The sequence below is a fragment of the Rhinolophus sinicus genome, chromosome 4 (assembly GCF_057876585.1).
Source record: "Rhinolophus sinicus isolate RSI-liver-muscle chromosome 4, RSI-T2T, whole genome shotgun sequence".
Lineage (NCBI taxonomy): Eukaryota > Metazoa > Chordata > Mammalia > Chiroptera > Rhinolophidae > Rhinolophus > Rhinolophus sinicus.
Window position 1 is genome coordinate 837,590 of NC_142504.1, and position 21,661 is coordinate 859,250.

The window sequence follows — 21,661 nt, forward strand, 5'->3', positions numbered from 1 at the left end:
ATTGTCCCTGGCCCCTGGCACCACATCTACTGTCTGTCTCTGAACTGTACAAGGATGCACAGGATTTGTCGGTCTGTGACGGGCTTATGTCACTCAGCACACTGTCCCGCGGCCCGTGCTTGCGTAGCCTGGGTCAGAGTCTCCTTCCTTTCTAAGGCGGAATAATATTTGTGTATATAAATATACACACCACGTTTTGTTTGTCCGTCATCTGCCGATGCTCCCTTGTGTTGCTTCTGTGTTTTAGCCACTGTGAGTCGTGCGCTGTGAACCCTGCTTTCATTTCTAAGGGGTAAATACCCGGAAGTGGGATTGCTCCAGTTTTCATTTTCCTTTTTTAAAGAAAGCTTGGGGGGTTTTTGTTTGTTTTCTTTTTAAATTTTTTTATTGGGGAATATTAATATTGGGGGACAGTGTGTTTCTCCAGGGCCCATCAGCTCCAAGTCGTTGTCCTTCAATCTAGTTGCGGAGGGCGCAGCTCAGCTCCAAGTCCAGTAGCCGTTTTCAATCTTTAGTTGCAGGGGGTGCAGCCCACCATCCCATGGTGGGAATTGAACTGGCAACCCTGTTGTTCAGAGCTCGCACTCTAACCAACTGAGCCATCCTGCTGCCCTAGCTTTAATTTTTCTGAGGAACCTCCATACCATTTCCCACAGCGGCTGCCCCATTTTACATTCCCACCAACAGGGCATGAGGTCCCCATTTCTCCACGTCCTGTCCAACACATAGTACTTTCTGTTGGTTTTCTTTTATGATGACAGCCATCCTATTAGTGTGAGGTGGTATCTGACTGGTTTTGATCTGTGTTTCCCTGGCGATCAGTGATGCCGAGCACCTCTCCTGTGCTTGTTGGCCATTTATGTGCGCGTCTTCTTTGAAGAAATGTTTATTCAAGTCCTTTGCCCGTTTTGGAATCAGATTTTGTTGTTAACTTCTAGTTCTCTATACGTTTGGGGTACTATACTAACTCCTGATCAGACATGACTTTCAAATGTTTTCTGCCATTCTGTAGGTTGCTTTTTTACTGTATGGATAGTGTCTCGATGTACAAACTTTTTAGATTTTCATGAAGGTCAGTTGTCTGTTTCTTTGTTGCCCATGCGACTGGTCCCACAGTTGTTGCCTAATAGCCGTGGATGCCCCGTTCCAGCACTTGGCGCCCGGTCGCTCTCCTCAGTCTCTAGGGCAGCGTTCACCTTACTGTCTCGCTGTCCGATGGGTCGAAGAAGAGCTCTTCAGCTTTTTTCTTGTGCTCACGGGGTGATGGCGACTTCCAAGCTCTTCACATGTCGCGCTGCGGTCAGAAGCCCAGTGTCACCCCTCTGTAGCAGTGACCCTAAGTATGCGAGTTGGTGAAAGACTGGGGAGTGTTGTGTGCAGGAGGCCTGTTCTGGGAAGGAATCAGTAACCACTACAAACTCATGACAACCCGTGTCAGTCAGTGGTACAGGCATGGCGTGAGCACTAGTGACACTTGCCGTGTCCGCTTTCAGACCTCCCACATGCTGAAGGAAGACCTGGCTGAGCCAGGTGCTCGTGGCCACGTGTCACTTCACCTCTGTTGTCAGTCCTCACCCCGCCGCCTGCACTGTGCATCTAGTGCATGCGATCAAGTTAATGACCTTGCAGGACTCCTGACAGCGCCGATGCAGCGTGGCCGCAAGTGTGGCCTGCCCGCCCCCCCCCCGCCACCCGCCAGCACCGCCTACTCAGCACTCAGAGCCCTTCCTAGGGGCCTCGCTTCACGGCAGCGGGCTGGTGGCAGGAGTGAGGCTGGCAGTGCTCCTGTGGATCCAGCAGGGCTGGCTGTGCCCCTCCTCACAGACTTTGTCTCTTTTCTCTCTCTCAGTACTTAGGTCAGTTAACATCCATACCCGGATACCTGAACCCTTCCAGTAGGACCGAGATCCTGCATTTCATAGATAGTGCGAAGGTAACCTGCCGCTGACCCTGACCGCTGACCCTCAGCCTTCTCACTGCTGACCCTACCTCTGACTCTCGGCCTCCACCTCCCAACCCTGACCTCTGATCCTTGCCTTCCCCACCCCCAACCCCACTTTCTGACCTGGGCCCTCATGGTTGTGTGGGCTGACAGAGTACCTCAGACTGTGGGTGCCCTTGAACATAAAGTCAGTTCCTCGGTCTGAGCATGAGCTTTATTCCCCAGACGTGCTCCTCATGGTTTGGGGTTGTTTTCAGACTTCACGTTTTCAATCAGGCAAACCCTGCACCACAGGTCTGAAAGTGAATGTGGAGTAGGCCACGTGGTGACCACGGTCAGGCCCTGGGCCCAGGTGGGCTCCGCGTGTCTGACGCCCTGTGGTCCCTTCCAGAGAGCGCACCAGCTCCCCGGACACTTGACCCAGGAGCACGATGCGGTGATCAGCCTGTCTGCCTACAATGTCAAGCTGGCCTGGAGGGACGGGGAGGACACCATCCTCAGGGTCCCCATCCATGACATCGCTGCCGTGTCCTACGTGCGGGACGACGCCTCGCATCTGGTGGTGCTGAAGACAGGTGCGGACTTGGGGTAGGGGCGGGGCCTTGGCAGGAGCCACGCGCTCCCCGCTGAGGGGACTCAGGGTCTGCAGTCCTGGGTCAGCCGCTGCTGCCCACTGTGCCCACCGGATAGCCCTTCTGTCCCCAAGTCCCCAGGCACAGTGCTGAGTCCAGCCACTGTCACTTCGAGCCTCGCAGGCCTGGGCTCTGTCCCGCACTGCCCCCTGCAGGACACTGGGGTGTCGTCCTGGTCAAGGCAGCAGGACTCTGTGGTTAGGCCTCAGCCCAACCAGTGTTTGGAGGTGCAGGGACGGGCGAAGGTCACCCAGTTGGCAGATGGTGGGGCCAGCCTGCTGCCGGGTGTGTCTGAGCTGATGCTCCTGCAGAAGCGTTCCAGGCCGAGGGACCCAGCGGGGCTCTCACCTGTTCCTGCCCTGGTTTAGAGAAGGCCGTGGAGGGTGTGTGGCCTGACCTCACCTGAGCCAGGCAGGGGCAGCCCAGAGCCTGCTGTCAGTCTCCCCACCTGCCCTAACCTGCTGTGGTATTGGCTTCTCAGCCCAGGACCCCGGCATCTCCCCCAGCCAGAGTCTATGTGCGGAAAGTTCCAGAGGCCTCACCGCAGGCTCACTGTCAGAGAGTGGAGTGGGGCCTGTGGAGGCGTGCTGCCTGGTGATCCTGGCCACAGACAGCAAGGTGAGCAGGGCTGGGAACTGGGACCAGCCTCCCCCCACACACCTGGCCGAGGCCCCCCGGGCCCCCCACACACACCTGACCGAGGCCCCCAGGCCCCCACACACACACACACCTGGCCGAGGCCCCCAGGGCCCCCCCACACACACCTGACCGAGGCCCCCAGGCCCCCCCACACACACACACCTGGCCAAGGTCCCCAGGCCCCCACCACACACACCTGGCCGAGGCCCCCAGGCCCCCCCACACACACCTGGCCGAGGCCCCCAGGCCCCCCCACACACACCTGACCAAGGCCCCCAGGCCCCCCCTCCCACCTGACCGAGGCCCCCAGGCCCCCCCCCCCACACACACACACCTGGCCGAGGCCCCCAGGGCCCCCCCACACACACCTGGCCAAGGCCCCCAGGCCCCCCACACACACCTGGCTGAGGCCCCCAGGCCCCCACACACACACACCTGACTGAGGCCCCCAGGCCCCCCCTCCCACCTGACCGAGGCCCCCAGGCCCCCCCACACACACACCTGGCCGAGGCCCCCAGGGCCCCCCCACACACACCTGGCCGAGGCCCCCAGGCCCCCCCCACACACACCTGGCCGAGGCCCCCAGGCCCCCCCACACACACCTGACCGAGGCCCCCAGGCCCCCCCACACACACCTGGCCGAGGCCCCCAGGCCCCCCCACACACCTGGCTGAGGCCCCCAGGCCCCCACACACACACACCTGACTGAGGCCCCCAGGCCCCCCCTCCCACCTGACCGAGGCCCCCAGGCCCCCCCACACACACCTGGCCGAGGCCCCCAGGCCCCCCCACACACACCTGGCCGAGGCCCCCAGGCCCCCCCACACACACCTGGCCGAGGCCCCCAGGCCCCCCCACACACACCTGACCGAGGCCCCCAGGCCCCCCCACACACACCTGGCCGAGGCCCCCAGGCCCCCCCACACACACCTAGCCGAGGCCCCCAGGCCCCCCCACACACACCTGACCGAGGCCCCCAGGCCCCCCCTCCCACCTGACCGAGGCCCCCAGGCCCCCACACACACACACACCTGGCCGAGGCCCCCAGGGCCCCCCCACACACACCTGACCGAGGCCCCCAGGCCCCCCCACACACACACACCTGGCCGAGGCCCCCAGGCCCCCCCACACACACCTGGCTGAGGCCCCCAGGCCTCGCCCCTCTCTCCCCTGCTGATGGGGGTGGCTTCTCCTGCACCCCAAGCTGTGCCCTGTGGGGAGATTCCTGGGATTGGCAAGGTAAAGACTGAGGCCCATTAGTTACGTGAGGACCACCAGCCTTGGGGAGCATCTTGGTGCCCTTCTGTTTAGTTTCCACGTCTGTGAGACGATAACAGCTGTGCCCCACCTTAGGTGGCCTCTGATCAGCATCCTTCCTCGGCTGGGCCCACCTTCCAGCCAGGCATTTCCTCCTTGAGGGTCACCGCCCTGGCCTGTCCCCACCAGCAGCCCCTCCAGATAGTGCCCGGTGTCCCAGGGGCCCTGCTTCAGCGGCTCGAGTGTGAGGCGTGGCGTGGGGGATGCTCAGCCGCTCCCGAGGCTGGGCTGGGCGAGGGAGTTGGCCAGCCAGGGCACTGGGGGGCGCTGCAGCCAGCATCCTAGTGTGGGCTGGTCACCATGCGGCACCTGAGGGGCTGGGCCTGGGAGCCGCCCAGCGAGGTGCAGCCCTGTCCCCACGGCAGGTGGCCGCGGAGGAGCTGTGCTCCCTGCTTGGGCAGGTCTTCCAGATTGTGTACACGGAGTCCACCATCGACTTCCTGGACAGAGCCATATTTGACGGGGCCTCGACACCCACCCACCACCTGTCCCTCCACAGTGGTGAGTGCGGGCTGTGGGGCTGCTGCCACGTGGGAGCCAGGTCCCCCGAGATGCCGCCTGGGCAGCGTCCTTGTGCAGGGATGTTGCCACCGCCCTGGGGTCCTGGGGGTTGGAGTCACCACCTTGGTTCCAGACGCACTGTTCACGTGCACTGCAGGTTTGGTGACGGCCAGCCTGGGCGCTTCCTGCATAACGGGGCCGGAGCACTTTTTCTGGAACTGCCTGTGGCTGACTCACCTCCCTCAGAATGGGGGCCAGGAGGTGCTCCCAGCGCTGGGGCCGCGAGTGGCTGTGAGAACCCTGCTTTCAGACCACCCAGGCTCGTGGTCAGTGGGGGGCCCTCCCAGGACAAAGGCTGCTGGGGTGGGGGGCATGGAGGCCTGAAGGCAGCGCTCCCTCCACGTGCCGCTGCACATGGGCTGCGTGCACACAGCCCACTCCAGCCAAACCTTCTGCTTTTCAAGTCTGTGTTTCATGGAGGTTTCATGGCTGCTGTAAGTTAGATGCACAGAAGGGAAATGGGAGACCATGCAGCTGCAGCCCAGGGTCAGTGTCACCTTTCTGTGCAGGGACGTCCTGCCCTGCCCCCTCCGCAGGGCTCATGTGTCAGCCAGTAGCACGAAGCCTGCAGAGTCCCCCTTTGTGTGTTGGGGGCTCTTTGAGGGGACCTGTCCCAGAGCTGGCTCCCCTGCTGCCTCCCGGCACATGTCCCCAGAAATGCTGGCGAGGCAGGCAGTCTGTCCTCTTGTGTCTGGGGAGGTTGAGGCCCAGTGGCCAACAGCTGCCCCAGTGAGTAGCCTGTGGTTTATTGAGCCGTAAACATTCAATTTCAGTGTGATTGGTTTGGCCTTATGCGTTAAAATTTCTAATAGGGTCTTTTTTTAAATAAGATTTTTTTTTTTACTAAAATGTACACAGAGAGGAACGTTCATGAAGCAAACACACAATGTACGCAGCTAGGGCCGCGTCAGGCCCTTTGCGCACGCAGACCCGTCGCACACACTGCACACGCTTACGCTCGCATCCTCTGCTGGCTTCTTCCATGTCAGTTGTCCTGTATCACTGTCACAGGTCACCCAAATCTCATAGCTCAGACAGATTGGGGCTTAGAGTCTAGAGGGTCTTCCTGGCCAGGGTCAGGTGCTGCCAGGCTTGTCCCTCCGGCTCCTGCGTTTTCCAGCTTCTGGGGTTTCCTCTGTCTTTACAGCGGCAGGGTTGTGGGTATGACCTTGTGTCCCTGTTCTGTCTGCTCCTTTGCCCCTTCTCCACAGTGGAGAGCCCACCGGACAGCCCAGGACAGTCTCCCTGTTAGGTCAGCTTTGGAGCGACCTCCTTCCCCACTGCATGTCACCTAACGGTCTCAGGTCCCGGGTGTGGGCGTGGGTGCTCTTGGGGGCTGCTGCTCTGCCCGCCACACTTACTTTGCTCCCACTGCCAGCAGCATCTCTTCCTCCCTCGCACATTCCCGCAGTGTCACCCGCCTCTCTTAGCTCACTTGCATGTAACGGTGCTTCCGTGTCCCTCACGATTTGTGCCACACAGTCCTGAGCTCACTGCCCAGTGTTTCCTGAGGAGTGGCTGTGTACCAGGCCCTTTGCTGTTCTGAGGGTGTCTGTTCTCGGGGAGCAGCCGTCCACGCATGGAGCTGGGCTGGGTCCAGGCTGGGGGTCAGCTGGCAATTCCGACTGTGGCGTGTACCCTTGCCTGCCGTGTGACATGGGCAGGCACATGAGCAGTGATTCAGTTCTTCATCTGGAAGTGGGCCGTGGTGATCCTGGGGAGTGCAGCGAAGACCAAGTATTACAGGCCCTAGGAGCCTGCTAGTGGGGCCGCCACCTACAAACGGGCCTTTTCTTGTCCTTGGCCACTGGGGAGCCCTCCCTGCCCCTCGGCCCAGGCCATCAGGTGTGTGTCTCACAAGCCCCAGGAGGAGTTCCCTAAGGCCCACACTCTGCCTTGAAGGCCTGCCGGTGCCCCCCGCCTGCTGAGAGCCCGGCCCTGCACCGCCACCCGCCCCGACTAACCGCAGGTCGCTCTGCATTTCCATAGATGACTCTTCCACCAAGGTGGACCTGAAGGAACCCTACGAGACGGACGCCAGCACCTTGTGAGCACCTGGCCCACACCTCCTCTCCCCGTGGGGTCCCCAAGGTCACACTGGTGATGTCATTGCTCCTGTGAGACCCTGCTAGGCCCTGTCACCTTCCAGGTCCCTGTCTGCGTGGTTGTGTGGTCCTCTGTCCCCCCCACTGGGCCCCCCTTCTACAGCAGGCCCCTTCCTGTCACCCACCCAGACCCCCAGTGCCAGCTGTGTCTTGCAGGGTGTCACAGGGACGGGCAGGGCTGGAGCCGCACACCCACGGCTCGTGTCCCTGCAGCTCCTTCCCCGAGTGCGTGCACACAGGAGGTGTGTTGCCCTTGAATTTCTGTGTGCCCACGGTGCCCCACGCCAAGGCCGCCAGTGAGAGCGAGCTGAGCACCACGGCCGCGGAGCTGCTGCAAGACTACATGCTCACGGTAGGCCGTGCCACAGCGCCACCTGCTGTCAGGCCTGCGTGGGGCCCCCAGGCTCGGAGGACCCAGGCGGCGTGGGCGGAGGGCACAGCGTGGCTCTCCCGTCACCTCCGCCTGCCTGTCCCCGCAGCTGCGCACCAAGCTGTCGTCTCAGGAGATCCAACAGTTCGCCGCCTTGCTGCATGAGTACCGTGACGGGGCCTCGGTGCACGAGTTCTGTATCAGCCTGCGGCAACTCTACGGGGACAGCCGCAAGTTCCTGCTGCTGGGTGCGCCTGCGGGTGGGAGGGCTCTGCAGGGGGGGAGTGGAGTGTGCTGGGGGAGGGGCACCACTGCCAGCTGGGGGGCCAGCCCTTGCCAGGTTCCCAGCTGGTGGGGCGGACCCTGGATGCGGCTGTGCCTCCCCGCACTGACCCTAGAGAACAGGCTGCTTGACGGGCATCTTGGGCTCCGCCCCCAACAGTGTGAGGACGCCGGTTGTGCCCTCATCCGCTGCTGCCCGAGGTCTGAGGCCCCTAACCCCAGGTCAGAGGGTCCTCTCCATCTTGTTCTCACATGGGAGGCGCCTCTTGTCTGGAAGTGGGTGGTCCCCCCAGAGATGGGGACGCTTCACTTGAGGCCTCCATCAGCTTCCCATTGTCCCTCCTATCTCCTCCACCTGGAAACCTGCCCCCACAGGGCGACCACGGCACAGTGTCCCAGGGCTCCGGCAGCCCCACCCAGGGGCTGAGGGCAGGGGGCTTTTCTACAACAGGACTTTTTGAGAAGCACCCCTTCAGTTGGGGGCATCCGTGCCCTCCCGGGGTGGGTGGCGGCCTTTTGAGCTGACCAGGGCATAAGGACAGCTCTGGGCCTGAGCTCCCAGCTGTGCGTGGATGCCTGCCTGCCAGGACGACAGGGTGTCATGGCTGGCGCAGGGTCACGCATGCGCTGTATCCTTAGGTTTACGGCCCTTCATCCCTGAGAAGGACAGCCAGCACTTCGAGAACTTCCTGGAGACCATTGGCGTGAAGGACGGCCGTGGCATCATCACCGACAGCTTCGGACGCTGCCGGCGGGCCCTGAGCTCCACCTCCACCTCCAATGGGAATAGGACGGCAGGCAGCTGCGACGACCAGTCGGCCCCCTCCGAGGGGGACGAGTGGGATCGCATGATCTCGGACATCAGCAATGACATCGAGGCCCTGGGCTGCAGCATGGACCAGGACTCGGCCTGACAGTGCCGGGAGGGTCAGTGCCCGCCAGTCCGCCCTCCCCATGTGAGTGGTGCAGCTGGCCCTCTGCTGTGACGGCGACGCTGGTGCATGGACGGGGGCTGCCTTGAGCCGCCTGCACACGGCCTGCACCGGCGGGTCCTGTGGGCCAGACCCTGGACAGCTATCGCTTTTGCACATGACAACCCATTGAAACTCTCAGAGACTTTAAAAGAAGTTTACTGCAATGTGAATAATTTATCTCTGGCTGCCAGCGTGTTTCTGATCCTGGCAGGAGCTGGGTGTCCTCTCTGGCCTCTGCCCAGGACCCATATGCCCAGGGCTGCCCTTCCACTGATGCTGCCCAAGCCAGCCAATGGGAGGGTCAGGTTGGGGCTTTTCCCTCCTGGATGTGGGGCCTGGAGCAGGTGTCCTGGCCACCTGTGGGTGTGTCAGGCCTCACTGTCAGGATCCGGCACCGAGCTCTCTGAGGGGTGCTGGCTGGCCTCTGGCCCCACGCCCAAGACCCCAGTTCCTAGGTCTCAGTGGCCATCACCAGTGGTCTCCAAATCAAACCCTACCCCACTCCCTACCATCAGAAGCACTGCCCCCGCCCTAAGCTTGTCATCATGGAGACTGGGGTCCTGGTCTTCAGGGAAGCTGGTGGGCTCCTGGGGCTCGGCCCCTCCTGTGCCCTTGGGATGCGCAGAGGCAGTGGGAGTGGCTCCCGGGTGGAGCCTGGACTGTGGGCCTTGCCCCAGAAAGCGCCTCCACCCTGGGAGACCCTGGCGGTGACCGCAGGATGCTGAGGGGAAGGCGGGCAGAGCCCCCCTGCACAGAGGGACATGGTGTCCTGTGAGCCATCTATGTGGACTGTCAGGAACTGCTTCTTCCCCTCCAGGGGCCACAGCAACACGTGGTTCCCCCTTCCTGCCTGGGAAGCAGCCCCCATTCTGTGTGTCCTTGTATTTTTGAGAAGAGAAGATGGTGACAGAGCTGGGCCACAGTGGGGCCAAGACCCTTGGGGTTAACTGCCAACTCTGGGCGCGACTGCCTTCCCGCAGCTTCTCCAGCCCCAGTGCCCCTGTGGGGACGTCCTTACAGACCTCCAGTCCCCAGGCTACACCTTGGGCCACAGCCCAGTGACCGGACTGCCTACAATCTCTGGGCCAAGTCAGTGCCCCTGGAACAGCGGGGGTGAATCACCACCCTTGGACTAGGGGGAAGGTCCACCATCCTCTGGGGACACTGGGAAGACCACCACCCTCGGGTGACATGGGGGAGGACCACCACTGTCCTTGGGTGTTTCGTGGCTCCAGGAAGTGTCCTCGCCCCGTCACACCCGTTTAGCCAGAGGCTGTTGGGGAGCAGCTGGAGCAGGAACAGAGAGGCGGAGACACCCATTTATTGAGCAGCAGAGCTGGGGGCAGGGATCGAGCCGGGGAGCGGGTCAGTGGCTACATGGTCAGCTCCTGCAGGAGATGTGGACACAGGGTCAGGCTGGGGAGGGGGTCAGCAGAGCCAGCATCAGGGCGTATCAGGCAGGCCAGTCACTCACCATGATGGCGTTGACGATGTCACTCTGGTTGTCCCTGAGGGCCCTCACGGCTTTGGCCCTGGACACGTTGGCCTGTGCCATCACCAGCTCAATATCCCGAAGCTCCAGCCCAGCCTCGTCCACCTGGAGGGGCCAGCAGGAGGTGCTGGGGCTGCCCCTCCCCCGCCGGAGTCTGTCCCCCCTCCCATCTTGACCCTCACCTCCTCCTCGTCCTTGTCCTCCTCCTCGCACTCTGGCCTCACCCGCGGCCCAGGCGCTGACTCGGGGACCAGGATGGAGGGCTCCGCGGGCACCTTGAACTTCTCAGCAGCGGCTCTGTGCACTTGCTGGGACAGGTCCTCAATCTGCAGTACCGGGCGCAGCTGTCAGCCCCGCCCCCGCCACAAGCCCCGCCCCCGCCCCGCCCCGCCCCGCCCCGCAGCCCACCTTGGCCTCCCCGAAGACCACGTAGGTGTCCGAGGCGGGGCTCTTGAAAACGTCGGGCTTGGCGATGACAAACAGGATGTTCTTGGACTTCTGAATGGTGATCCTGGTGACGCCCTGGATCTGCCTCAAGCCCAGTTTGGACATGGCCTGGGGGCATGGCAGGCTCAGGCCTGAGTGCCACTTGGGTCCCCGCAGAATGGAGGGGCTAGCAGGCCAGGGGCGGCGGCACACGGCCGGGGAGGGGGACCCCGTGGACCCTGGAACCCCATGTGCAGAGCAGGGCGTTGGGCTCAGGCTGGCGTGTCCGATCACTGCATTCGCCTAAGGGCCCCCAGCGACGGGATTCGCCAGCCACGGGTGGGAAGGGTCCTGAGTGGGTGGGTCGTCTGGCCAGCCTGGCTCCTCCCCAAGGGAGCAGGGCCCCAGCACACCTTTCGGGCCTTCTTCTCACTGCGGCTCTGCTTGGCTTTGGCCACGGTGTCCTCGCTGCCACTGGCCGAGGCCTGGGGAAGGGCCAGTCTGAGCACCAAGGGCGTGTGGGGAGCCCTGGGCGCACCCTCCCCGGGCAGCACCTGGGCCAGGCACTGTGCGGCCTGTGGTCCTGACTGGTCCTGCTCCTCCAGCTCAGCTGACGACTCCCCATGGCTGTCCGAGTGCTGGCCTGAGCTGGGAGCCCGGGGTGACTCTGGGGACAGGAGGCGTGTGAGGATGGCCCGGCCCCACATCCCGCCACCTTCAGCCCCCAGGCAAGACAACGCCCCAGGCCGGACCCTCACCTTCCTCCAGGCTGTCCTGGTCATCCTGCTGCTCCGCGGCTGGGAGCCCTTGAGGACTGGCCGGGCTGTGAGACCCAGAGCCAGGAGGCACTTGGCAGGGGGGCGGGATCCGCAAGGCCGGGTCTTTGGCATGGGTATCCCCCACGGGGGCCACTTTGAGGTTGAGGAGGGGAGAGTGGGGCCGGAGGCTGACCTGCTGCCCGGCCCCAGGGGGGTTTGTGGTTCCTGAGAAGGCAGCCACTGCCCACTGGGCTCCTGCCTGGGGCGGGGGGAGGCTGAGAGTGCCCCGGAGCTCCATACCCTCCACAGAGTCTTCCTGGGGGCCCTGGCAAGGGCCGAGGACAGGGGACGCTGACCGGGGCGGAGCTGTCCCCACGAGGACTCCAGGAGCAGAGGGCTCAGGGCCTGGGAGCCTGTCCTGGGGCTGTGGTGAGGATGAGCCGAGAATTCCAGGTGCCGCCTGGGCCTGCTCTTCACCGCCTGGGCCTCGCACAGGCTCCGGCAGCGGTGGCAGCAGCGGGGAGGGTGGTGGAGATGTGGGGGCAGGCTCTTCAGGGCAGCCCCCACCTGGCCTGGGCACAGCCCTTGATGGAGACTCTGGGCAAGAACCCAGCTTGGCCTCTGAGGCCATGGTGGCAGGAAGCTGGGGTCCCAGGGTGGCTCGTTCCTCTTTTGCTGTGCTCGGCGGCCGCACCAGGCCAACCTTGGGGCAGCCACTTCCAGGAGTCTTCCCGGTGCTCTGGGGTGCTGGCTTGAGGCCTCCAGCCCTCTGCTTCTCAACTCCTGGGGCCTCCTTCAGGGGCAAGCAGGGCTCAGCTCTCCCTCCACAAGGCAGGTGGGCATAGGAATAGGCCACTCTGTTGGGTGCCAGCAGGCCCTCAGCTGCTTCCTCCCCACCAGAAGTAGGTCCAGGGGCATCCAGGGCTTCTGTGGGGGGATGCGGAGGGTCCAGGATCTCCAAGGCTGGCTTGGGGGGCCCCAAGACCTCATTGGGGAGGTCTGGAGGGTCCAGGGCCTCTGTGGGGGGATGTGGGCAGTCCTGGATCTTTGCAGTGGGCTTGGGGGTGTCCAGGGCCTCCAAGGCAGGTTTGGGGATGTCTTGGGCTTCCAAGGTGGGTTCAGGGGTGTCTGGGGTCTCCATGGTAGGATCTAGGGGGCCTGGGGTCTCCAAGGTGGGCTCAGGGGCATCTGGGGCCTCCATGGTGGGCTCTAGGGTTTCTGGGGTCTCCAAGGGGGGTTCAGGGGTGTCTGGGGCCTCCATGGTGGGCTCTAAGGGGTCTGGGGTCTCCGAGGCAGGTTCAGGGGGGTCTGGAGTCTCCATGGTGGGCTCTAGGGGTTCTGGGGCCTCCAAGGTGTGTTCAGGGGTGTCTGGGGCCTCCATGGTGGGTCCTAGGGGGTCTGGGGTCTCCGAGGTGGGTTCAGGAGTGTCTGGGGCCTCCATGGTGGGCTCTAAGGGGTCTGGGGTCTCCAAGGTGGGCTCAGAGGCATCTGGGTCCTGCACAATGGGCTCGGGGACATCTGGGATCTCTGAGGCGGGCTTGGGGGGACCTGTATCTCCATGCGAGGCCCAGGGTGTCCCGGTGTCTGCAGCTGGCTCTGGGCCACCCTGTTGAGTCTGGTCCAAGGCTGGAGGCTCCAGGTCTCCAGTGCCGCCTGAGTCCTCCTCAGGCAGTGGCTTCAGTCCCAAGGTCTGGCCTCCTTCCCACTGGGCTGTGGTGGCCATGGGCTCGGTCCCTGGGATGCATCCTGCGTCTGTCTGCAGGGCCCGAGGGCTGGCTGCAGTGGCAGGCCCCTGGCCCGAGGGCAGGCCTGCATCCTGCAGGGACAGATGTGTGGTCACCCCAGGGATAGGGTTCTCTCCACCCAGCGGGGGCACCTGGCTTGCATCTTCCTCCAGGTTCTGCTGAGCCTCTGGGCCGCTGTCAAGGCCCACCTCCCACTGCGTGGTCCAGGGAGGGGCTGGGGACTCCAGGCCTAAGGCAGAGCCAGCCCCCTCCTCCAGGGGCTCAGGTGTGGCTGTGGCAACAGGTGCTGTTCCTACGGAGGAGCCCACCCCTCCCTGCTGGGCCTGAGGGGTCACCCCTGTGAGGCCTGGGGCTTCCTGTAGGGCCGCAGCGGACACCCAGCCTGAGGTGGGGCCCGCCCCGGTGACCTCGGTGGCCCAGCTGGTCTCTCCCTGGGAGACCCCAGGAGAGGCCTCCTCCTCAGGGCCATCCTGGAGCCGGGTGGGGGGCTGCGCGTGGGGCTCCCCGCTGTATAGCCTCTCCTCATCCGCCCCTGCGTAGGAGGCTGAGTCTGGGTCGGAAGAGGCGGCTGAGCTGTCATCCCAGAAGGCGAAGGCCTCGTCCACGCCCTCGGTGATGGAGAGGTCAGACAGCGACTGCAGGGAGGAGGCGAATGTGCTGTCATTGTCGTCCTCGCCTGCCAGGTCCCCGCCAGGGGCCTCCTGCTGCCCACGCTCCCCTTCGGGGGCTAGTGGCGTCACATCCACAGCCTCCACCTGGAAGATCAGGCTGCCCCGGAAAGGCAGGAGGGCAGCCGGGATCATTGGGTCATTGGCCAGAAAGTCCAGCTCAAAGAAGTGGCCCTCCTGGTCCCAGGAAGAGCTGCTGTCCCCTGAAAGGCTGGACTCTGGGGATAGGGACCCCGGGGACCCCACATGGGGCAGCTCCTGCTCGTCAGCCTCAGACCCTGGTGGGGAGAAGCCCCAGGCTGAGGGCACGTCCAGCCCTTCATCCGGGGCCAGCAGGCTCAGGGAACAGGACAGGGATGAGCCCCAGCTGTCCCCATCCGCTGTGACGTAGGAGCCCGAAGGCGAGGCGGGTGTCGAGTCCCCGGGCTCAGCCTGGGCATCCCCAGGACCGGGGAGCAGTGGGGCAGCGGTCTCACTAGGGGTGGAGGGAGGCGTGAAGTAGGAATCGGGGTCCAAGGCAGGGAAAGGCACAGCAAGGTCACCCTGAGAACACAACGCAGGGGGTGGGCTCAGGCTGCCAGGCCCACCCTCCTGGTCCCTGAGCTCTGGCAGGGCTTCCCGGGACGGCAGGGGTGTCCCGCATGTCTCCTCGCCCATCACAATCCGGGGTTCCAGGGTGCCTGGGAGAGGCCTCTCAGTGGGCTGGACCTCAGGGGGCCCTGGGCTGGGGCCACCCTCCGTCGGGACTGCCCAGGCTGAGGGTGCCCGGTGGGGCCCTGCATCCCAGCTGGCTCCCTCGGGTGGGAGCCGGGCGCCGGGCTTGCTGGGCAGGAACGTGAGAGCCAGGGCGCTGGGCCCTGGGGTCAGGGCACAGGGCTCCAGCCTGTCCCTTCTCGGGGTGGTGGCCGCAGCCACGTCGCAGGACCGATCTGTGGAGAGAGAAGGGCATGTGGGGGCTGGTGCCTGCCCTGAGCCCAGGTGGGCCCACGGGAAGGGAAGGGGTGTGAGCAGGGAAGCAAACTGCTACCTCTGAGGACAAGTTCCAAGAGCTTGGACCATGGGGAGCACCCTGGGGTCAGGGTGTGGGGTGACACACACGGGACCCTGACTTCTGTCTGAGATGCTGGGCAGTGATGACACCGCCCCGTCTCCCAGCACAAAGTCTGCTGCCTCGCTAGGCTTGGCAGGACAGACTCTCCAGTGACCTCCAGGTCAGAGGGCCCCGGGGCCAGGGGTCTGCACTCTGCTCGACCCTGGAACATTCCAGCCCCAGGCACAGCGTGTCCCGTGCCTCAGCTTGCTGTCTGCCGAGTGGAGTATTGCATGGATTCAAGGTGAAGCTTCCAAAAGGGTGCCCCACCCCAGGCTGCCCACTTGCCCACAGCAGTGGCAGAGCCTGAAGCCCTTGGGCCACACTGCTTGGGTGCTGGGGTGGCCAGGGGGTGCTGAGAAGGGGGTCCTTTGGGTCCACTGGGATGTGATGAACACCCAAAGCCTGGAGGTGGGTGTGTCGGGCAGGCTGGGTGCCCAAGACTGGGCTCTGGGCCCTGAACCTGGCGAGGTACCCCTGCTCACCCGAAGTGAACCCGTGTCCAGGGCAGGGTAAAGGTGGAGCTGGGCCAAGGCTGGAGTGGAAAGTAACCTTAAAGGTCAAAGGTTTTAGTGACTCATTCAAGGGCATCAAGCAGCCTAAGGAGGGCCATCCCCACACTCTGCATCTGGGGACCCCCCGCACCTCCTTTACTGGACTGCAGAGGGAGGCCAGGTCCCTGGACCCAGCACTGGTCCATCCTCAGGTGACATCTCGTCCACAGCAAGATGCCCTTGACCCTCCCAGAGACACACATGGCTGACCTGCGGGGCCACCCTGGCTGGTCTTCCCAGGCCAAGCACACGCCCTTGGCTTCCACCATTGCTGACCTAGCCTCTCCAAGGACGTGGGCCTGCACACCCGGCCGCTGCTCCCCAGGGCCTCCAACCTCCCAAACCCACAGTGCTCCTCTGGCTGCCCCAGGCGCCAGCTCCTTTCCCACTTCTCCCTCCAGGACAAGTCGCCTTCCCCGAGCGGCCCTCAGGCATCTGGGGGCAGGGTAGGTGTCCCCAGGGGCCGGGGGTTGCAGCTGGGAAGCCGCCCAGGTCCGTCAGGTCCGCAGCTCCACGCAGACAATAGCGTGCACGGAGCCCAGGGCGGTTGCAGGCCCTTGCGTCCGACCTGCTTCACCCGCAGTCCTGACGGGGAGCCAGGGCAGGGGTCAGCATTCAGGTGCATGGAAGGTCAGGGCGCCGAACGGACCGGCGGGGGCGGGGGGTGGCAGACACAGGAGACAGGGACAGAGGGGCGGGGGAGACGCACGCGGCGCAAAGCGCGCGGCCTCACCTGTGCGGGACCCAGGCCCGCCCGCCTCTGCCAGCAGCAGCTCCGTGCGGGTCGCCTCCCCGGGCATGGCCTGGCCCTGCGCCCGTCCCTCAGTCCGGGTCAGTCCGTGCGTCTGTCCCGTGGAGCCTGTGCGGCCACCGCCCCTCGCCCGGGGGATGGGGGGGGTTCAGTGGATGACGTCAGCGCCGCCCCGCCCGCTCGGCGCCCCGAGTGAGCGTGCGCGGGCGCGCCAGGCACTGCGGAGCCGAGCGGAGCGGTGCGCAGGAGGTGGGGGCTGGGGGCGGCTCCCTCCCTCCACCCAGTGCACCCTCCTCCCGCCATGCGCGGCCCTGCCTTTCCCGCAGCATCCCTCCCACCCCCTTACGGGAAAAAGGTTCTCAGTCAGCTGGAAGCTGGGCCGACCCCAGGGTGGCATCGCCCTTTAGCTGGGTCGGGAAGAGGAGACAGGTTGCCAGACTTTGGGGTGCTGGGGAACTTTGGGGGAGGCGGCGGCGCAGGCCCCCTTCCTTGCCTCCCGGCCCCCACCTGTACGGGCCGGCGGTCCCCGCCCAGCCTGATGCCTCCATCCAAGAGGTGAGCTGGAGACGCAGCTCCGCACTGATTGGCTGCTCCTCGCACGTCAGTCTCCATGACAACCACCTCTTGACTCCATGGCAACCGGAGCCGGTGGGAAAGGACGGTCCCCGGAGCTCCGCGCAGCCCCACCCCTCGGCTTTCGCTCGGTGATGGAAGAGGAAGAAACACGCCTTCCTTCGTTCCCAGAATCGCCCCTGCCACGCCCCCAAGGACGCCAGCCCTCCCTCCGCGAGCCTCTGAGATGTGCGTGTGCCCGAGCACCCGCCCTGTGCCAGGCTCCGGGAGACAGACGGACATTGTTACCACCCGAGCTGGGTGGGGGCGGGGCAGGGGATCAGAGCTGCCGTTGTTGGCGGGCATTCTCCATCCTGTCTTCTGCTGGCTCCACCTGGAGCCCCTGGAGCCAAGGCCTGCCTGCTGGGCATCGCTCTGCTACCCCGTGGGGGACACCACGCCCCAGCCTACGCCCGCATCCTGCTCCTCCTCTTTGGAAATCTGTCCATCGACCCCCTGGCGCGCCTCCTGCTCCTCCCTGCCCAAGTGGTTCTAAGTTGCCTCCTCCTGGGGCCCTTCCCCATTGCCTTACTGGGTCCCCCTTAACCCCACTGCTCTGCCAGTCGTCTACCAGTTGGCCATCATATCTGGCCAGCACACCGACTTCCCAGAAACCTAAAGCCCTTCAGCGGGGCCTGGGGGAATGCAGAGGCATGGGCGTTTCCGCTCCTCCGAGTAATCCAACAGTAATTGCTGGAAACACGCGGCGCCCCAGGACTGAAGGAACAGCAGAGCAGCCCAACCCAACAGAGGAGGACCTAGGCATGGCATTTCCTGACCCCCAGCCTACTACCAGAAGGACCAGGTGGGTGTATGCCTCCCAAGAATTGCAGTCCTGCCGACAAATCTAGGGGAGCCTGGCAGAAGGATCAGGGGAGGCGGCCAAGGGAAGCACACTCCTTCTCCACTGGGCCCAAGCCACCCCACAAGACAGAGGACACAGGGGAAGGGGGGGGTACTGGCAAGGGGAACCCCAGGAAGCACTGTCCCTCCCCTGGGGGACCAGATAGCCCCCCCACCCGGTCCTGAGGCATAGGACAGCATCCAAGCAACAGAGTACTACACACGACAGCAGAATATACCCATTTTTAATGCTGAGAACATTTCCCAAGCCATAGGGCCATAAAACAAACATCAATATATTTAAAATAACTGAGATCAGACTCTGTGCTTAGACCACAATGGACTCCAAGTGGAAACCAGTGACAGAAAGACAATGGAAAAATCTCCAAACACCTGAAGTAACACACTTCTAAATAACCCACAGGTCAGAGAGGAAGCACCCCAAGAAAGATAGTAAAAACACAGAATTGAATGAAAATAAAAATACAAAGTATGTGGTCTGGAAGTCTGAAGAAAGAGGAAACCCCACATGAAGAATCAAGTAACTTGTGTGGAAGGATGTGGAAAACACTGGGTGGTTTTTCCGGAGGATACTTAAGGAGTGGTGCATTTAGATTCTCTGGTTTTTACAAATTTGAATTGCAACAAATCTTTTTTGATGTGCTATTTCTATGTTTAGCAGCAAATATATTTGCATAGGAATCATATTAAAATTGGTGGCATATTTCAGTACGTTTACAAAGTATGTGCTCTGCAGCCTAACTGGGGCTGAGGGGTATTTACAGGACATCAGAAAAGAAAGGTCTCTAATCCCTCAAAGTTATATAAAGTCAAGAACAGAAATCAATGACATTGAAAACAGAAAGAGGAAGTCAATGAAACAAGAAATGGTTCTTTGAAAAATCAATAAAATTTGATAAACCTCTAACAAGAGTGACAAATAGAAGATACAAATGACCAGTATCAGGAGTGCAACGGGGGCTGTGATGGTTGATTTTACATGTCAACGTGACAGGCTCAGGAGAGCCCATTATTTCTGGGTGTCTGGGAGGGCATCTCTGGAGAGGACAGCGTCTGACTTGGTGACTGAGCACACCTGCTGGGAGCCCAGAGGTACAGGAAGGTGAAGGAAGATGACTTCGCTCCCTCCCTCATCCCTTCCCATGTCCACCTCCTGCCCTCGGACATTGGAGCAGCCGGTTCTTCAGCCTTTGGACTTGGGGCTGAATTATCCCACCAGCACTGGCCCCCCTGGGTCTCCAGCTTCCTAACAGCAGGGGGTGGAGCCAATTCTTACATTTATCTGTATATGTGCTGTTCTTCTGTTTGCAGAACACTGACTAATAATCGGGGCCATTGCAAGGATACCAAGTGAATGCTACAAACAATGCTCATAAATTCAACAACTCTGAAGAAATGAATCAATTATTTGAAAATTAAAATCTGCCAAAATTTAAGCAAGATGAAATAGATAATCTGAATAGTCTTAGAACCATGGAAGAAATTGAATTTGTGATTTAAAAGCTTCTTAAAAGAAACCTTCAGGCCCAGATGGTCTCATGAGAATTCTACCAAGTACTTAAAGTAGAATTAACAATTGTAAACAACCTCTTCGGGAAAATAGAAGAGGGAACACTTCCAAACTCATTTTATGAGACAAGAAATACCCTGATATCAAAACCAGGCAAAGATAGTACCCCAAACAAACACTATAGACCAATCTCTCTTACGAATTTACACACAAAAATTCTCAATAAAACATTGGCAAATCAAACCCAACAATGTATAAAAAGAATTCTACACTGTGACAAACTGTAATTTATTCCAGGTGTGCAAGGGTGGTTCAACACTTGAAAATCAAAGTCACCCTCCATACCAACACGCTCAAGAAAAATTATCAATCAATACAGAAAAAGCATTTAACATAACCCAACAGCCACTCAGGTTTTCAAAATCTCAGCAAGTTAACATAAACTTTGACGAAGATGGTGTACAAAAGCCTCACAGCTAACACCATGCTTGACAGTGAGACGGAATGTCCTCTGCCTGGGAATGAGGCAGGGATGTGTGTGCTCTGCTCTGCTCTGCTCAGTGCCCGGGGTCCCCAGTCTGCGGTGCTGGCAGAGCCAGAAAATCATAGAGCTGCTGGAAACAAATGGTCTGAAGGGCGCACAAGTGGAGAAGTGCTACCCAAGAGAACCACGTAAATTTATGAAGAAAGCAGGATGTGGTACTAACATCAAGAAAGTGAAAATACAACACATCTAAAGAACATATTTGCAAATCATTTACCTGATAAGAGACTTGTTTCTAGAACATATAAAGAATTCTTAAAACTCAGTAGTAAGACAACCTAATGAAAAACTAGACAAAGGATCTAAGTAGGTATATCTGGCAAGATTATGGACACAAAGCACACGAAAATAACAAGGTGTCATATGTCATCATGGAAATAAAACCCCCCCCCCCCAGTCAGACATCACTTCAGACCCACTGAGACGATGAGAATGAAAGCGTGTGCCTCACACCAGCAGCCCTCAGGGAAACACCAGTGAGAAGCACCCACCACCTGTCAGAGCTCAGGCACAGCCAGGCCAGCCCTGCCGCTCCCTCAGCTGCTGGCAACGTGGGGTGATGGCAGTGACTCTGGAGAAGTTTGGCTAATTCTTAGCTCGACCCCTGAACTTCATATAAGCTGGCAGTTTACCTCAGACAAATGAAAACAGGTTCACAGTCAAAACGCAGTGACACGTGAGGGACCAGAGGTGCATGCAGCAACCTGGATGAGCCCCCAGAGAACTGTGGGTGGAGATCCAGCTCGTAAAGCTATGCGCTTTCTCCAGAGAACATTTTTAAAAATACGAAATAGAAATGGAGGAGGTTGGTGATTGCCAGTGGCAAAGGACAAGGGGCAAGTGAGGACAAAGGGCGGCACAGGTCCTTGTGGTCAGGTGAGATGTGTGTCCCACCAGCGTCCTGGGTGAACTCCCAGAGGAAGCTGCTGAGGGCACCGGCACCTGCGAGCACCAGGCCAGTTGGTGGGGACAGGATAGGCCGGTGCGTCTTTGGAGGCACTGGAGGCCCTTGCCCTCATAGGTCCTCCCTTCGGAATGCTCTCCCTGCTCCCTCACCTAGCCTGGGAGTGCTGTCGCCGGCTCCAGAAAGCCATTTCTAGCTGCCCTTGCCCCGCCAGCCTGTGCAAATGAGAGGGACTCGCGTCCAATGGTTTCCCCTCCACCCGTGGCTTTAATGGGAGGCACCACCTGGGAAGGGGTAGGGCACAGCTGGCACTGTGCTGGGGAGGTGGCCCTTCTCCTTGGCTGCACTCTGTCCCCTGGGCCTGTGGCAGCGCCCAACCTCCCCTCATCCAGTGCTGTCCTGCCAGCGGGAGTCTGGGGAGAAACGAGAAGGGGAAGCCTGCTTCCCTCCAGCACCAGGCAGCACTGCGCCTGGGTGGCTCCTGTAGTGGGGACAACACGATGACACTCCAGTCTGGGTGTGACGAGTGAAGTCTCCCCCAGCCCCACACTGACAGCCGGGTGAGCTCGTCTTCTGCTCCAGAGCCAGTGCCCTCATGCCAGCTGTCAGCACAGGCCATGAGGGTCCCCCCAGGAAAGCGATCACACCTCAATTAGAACCCCAAGCCAGGCACTGACACCCAACTGGCCTCACGATTCCAGGACTCGGTCTGTGCTGGCTGCAGGCCCTAAGCCACAGGCAGCTATGTGTGTACACGAGAAGGGTCCCCTGTGGAGGGCAGAGAGAAGTGGGGACAGCTGGGGCAACAGGGTGGTCAGGAACGGCAGCCCCCCTCCCCGCCGATGGAGGTGGAGGGCACACGGCAGAGCCCCAGGCAACTACCCGCCCGCCCGCCATAGCAGACAGGTGCACGAGCGCTGG

The 21,661-nt window shown here is 61.5% G+C and overlaps 2 protein-coding genes across 6 annotated transcripts in view; one reads left to right on the forward strand and one right to left on the reverse strand.

Moving 5' to 3' along the window:
* CCM2 (CCM2 scaffold protein) overlaps positions 1 to 8,999 on the forward strand; it is a 21,131-nt gene extending 12,132 nt beyond the window's left edge. The window contains exons 3-10 of one of the 2 annotated variants that reach the window (XM_074341089.2): positions 1,850 to 1,933; positions 2,334 to 2,517; positions 3,056 to 3,192; positions 4,896 to 5,031; positions 7,081 to 7,138; positions 7,353 to 7,548; positions 7,676 to 7,814; positions 8,488 to 8,999. In XM_074341089.2, the coding sequence (XP_074197190.1) occupies positions 1,850 to 1,933; positions 2,334 to 2,517; positions 3,056 to 3,192; positions 4,896 to 5,031; positions 7,081 to 7,138; positions 7,353 to 7,548; positions 7,676 to 7,814; positions 8,488 to 8,762 (1,209 nt within the window). In that variant the 3' untranslated portion in view covers positions 8,763 to 8,999. The remainder of the gene's footprint in view (positions 1 to 1,849; positions 1,934 to 2,333; positions 2,518 to 3,055; positions 3,193 to 4,895; positions 5,032 to 7,080; positions 7,139 to 7,352; positions 7,549 to 7,675; positions 7,815 to 8,487) is intronic. The other variant, XM_074341091.2, reaches the window with a different exon arrangement.
* NACAD (NAC alpha domain containing) lies at positions 8,963 to 17,072 on the reverse strand. 4 transcript variants are annotated; one of them, XM_074341085.2, is made up of 9 exons: positions 16,814 to 17,072; positions 16,289 to 16,414; positions 11,499 to 14,840; positions 11,295 to 11,407; positions 11,154 to 11,225; positions 10,723 to 10,869; positions 10,497 to 10,640; positions 10,297 to 10,419; positions 8,963 to 10,210 (listed from the first exon to the last, which is right to left on the reverse strand). In XM_074341085.2, exons 2-9 carry the CDS (start codon positions 16,353 to 16,355, stop codon positions 10,196 to 10,198), a joined length of 4,023 nt encoding a protein of 1,340 aa, XP_074197186.2. In that variant the 5' UTR covers positions 16,356 to 16,414; positions 16,814 to 17,072; the 3' UTR covers positions 8,963 to 10,195. The 4 variants fall into 4 exon arrangements, with proteins under 4 accessions (XP_074197186.2, XP_074197185.2, XP_019587178.3 ...); XM_074341084.2 differs by having other exon boundaries at positions 16,653 to 17,072; XM_019731619.3 differs by lacking the exon at positions 16,814 to 17,072 and having other exon boundaries at positions 11,499 to 12,425; positions 13,047 to 14,840; positions 16,289 to 16,605.
* Between the last annotated feature and the right edge of the window lie 4,589 nt (positions 17,073 to 21,661).

What these genes read in the sequence shown, in the direction of transcription:
- NACAD (XM_074341085.2), bottom strand. Translation starts at nt 16,355, where the DNA reads ATGCCCGGGGAGGCGACCCGCACGGAGCTGCTGCTGGCAGAGGCGGGC. An exon ending in GTGAGAAGAAGGCCCGAAAG is followed by an intron (nt 10,870 to 11,153) that starts GTGTGCTGGGGC and finishes CCATGCCCCCAG; the next exon opens with GCCATGTCCAAACTGGGCTT. An exon ending in TGGTCTTCGGGGAGGCCAAG is followed by an intron (nt 10,641 to 10,722) that starts GTGGGCTGCGGG and finishes CCGGTACTGCAG; the next exon opens with ATTGAGGACCTGTCCCAGCA.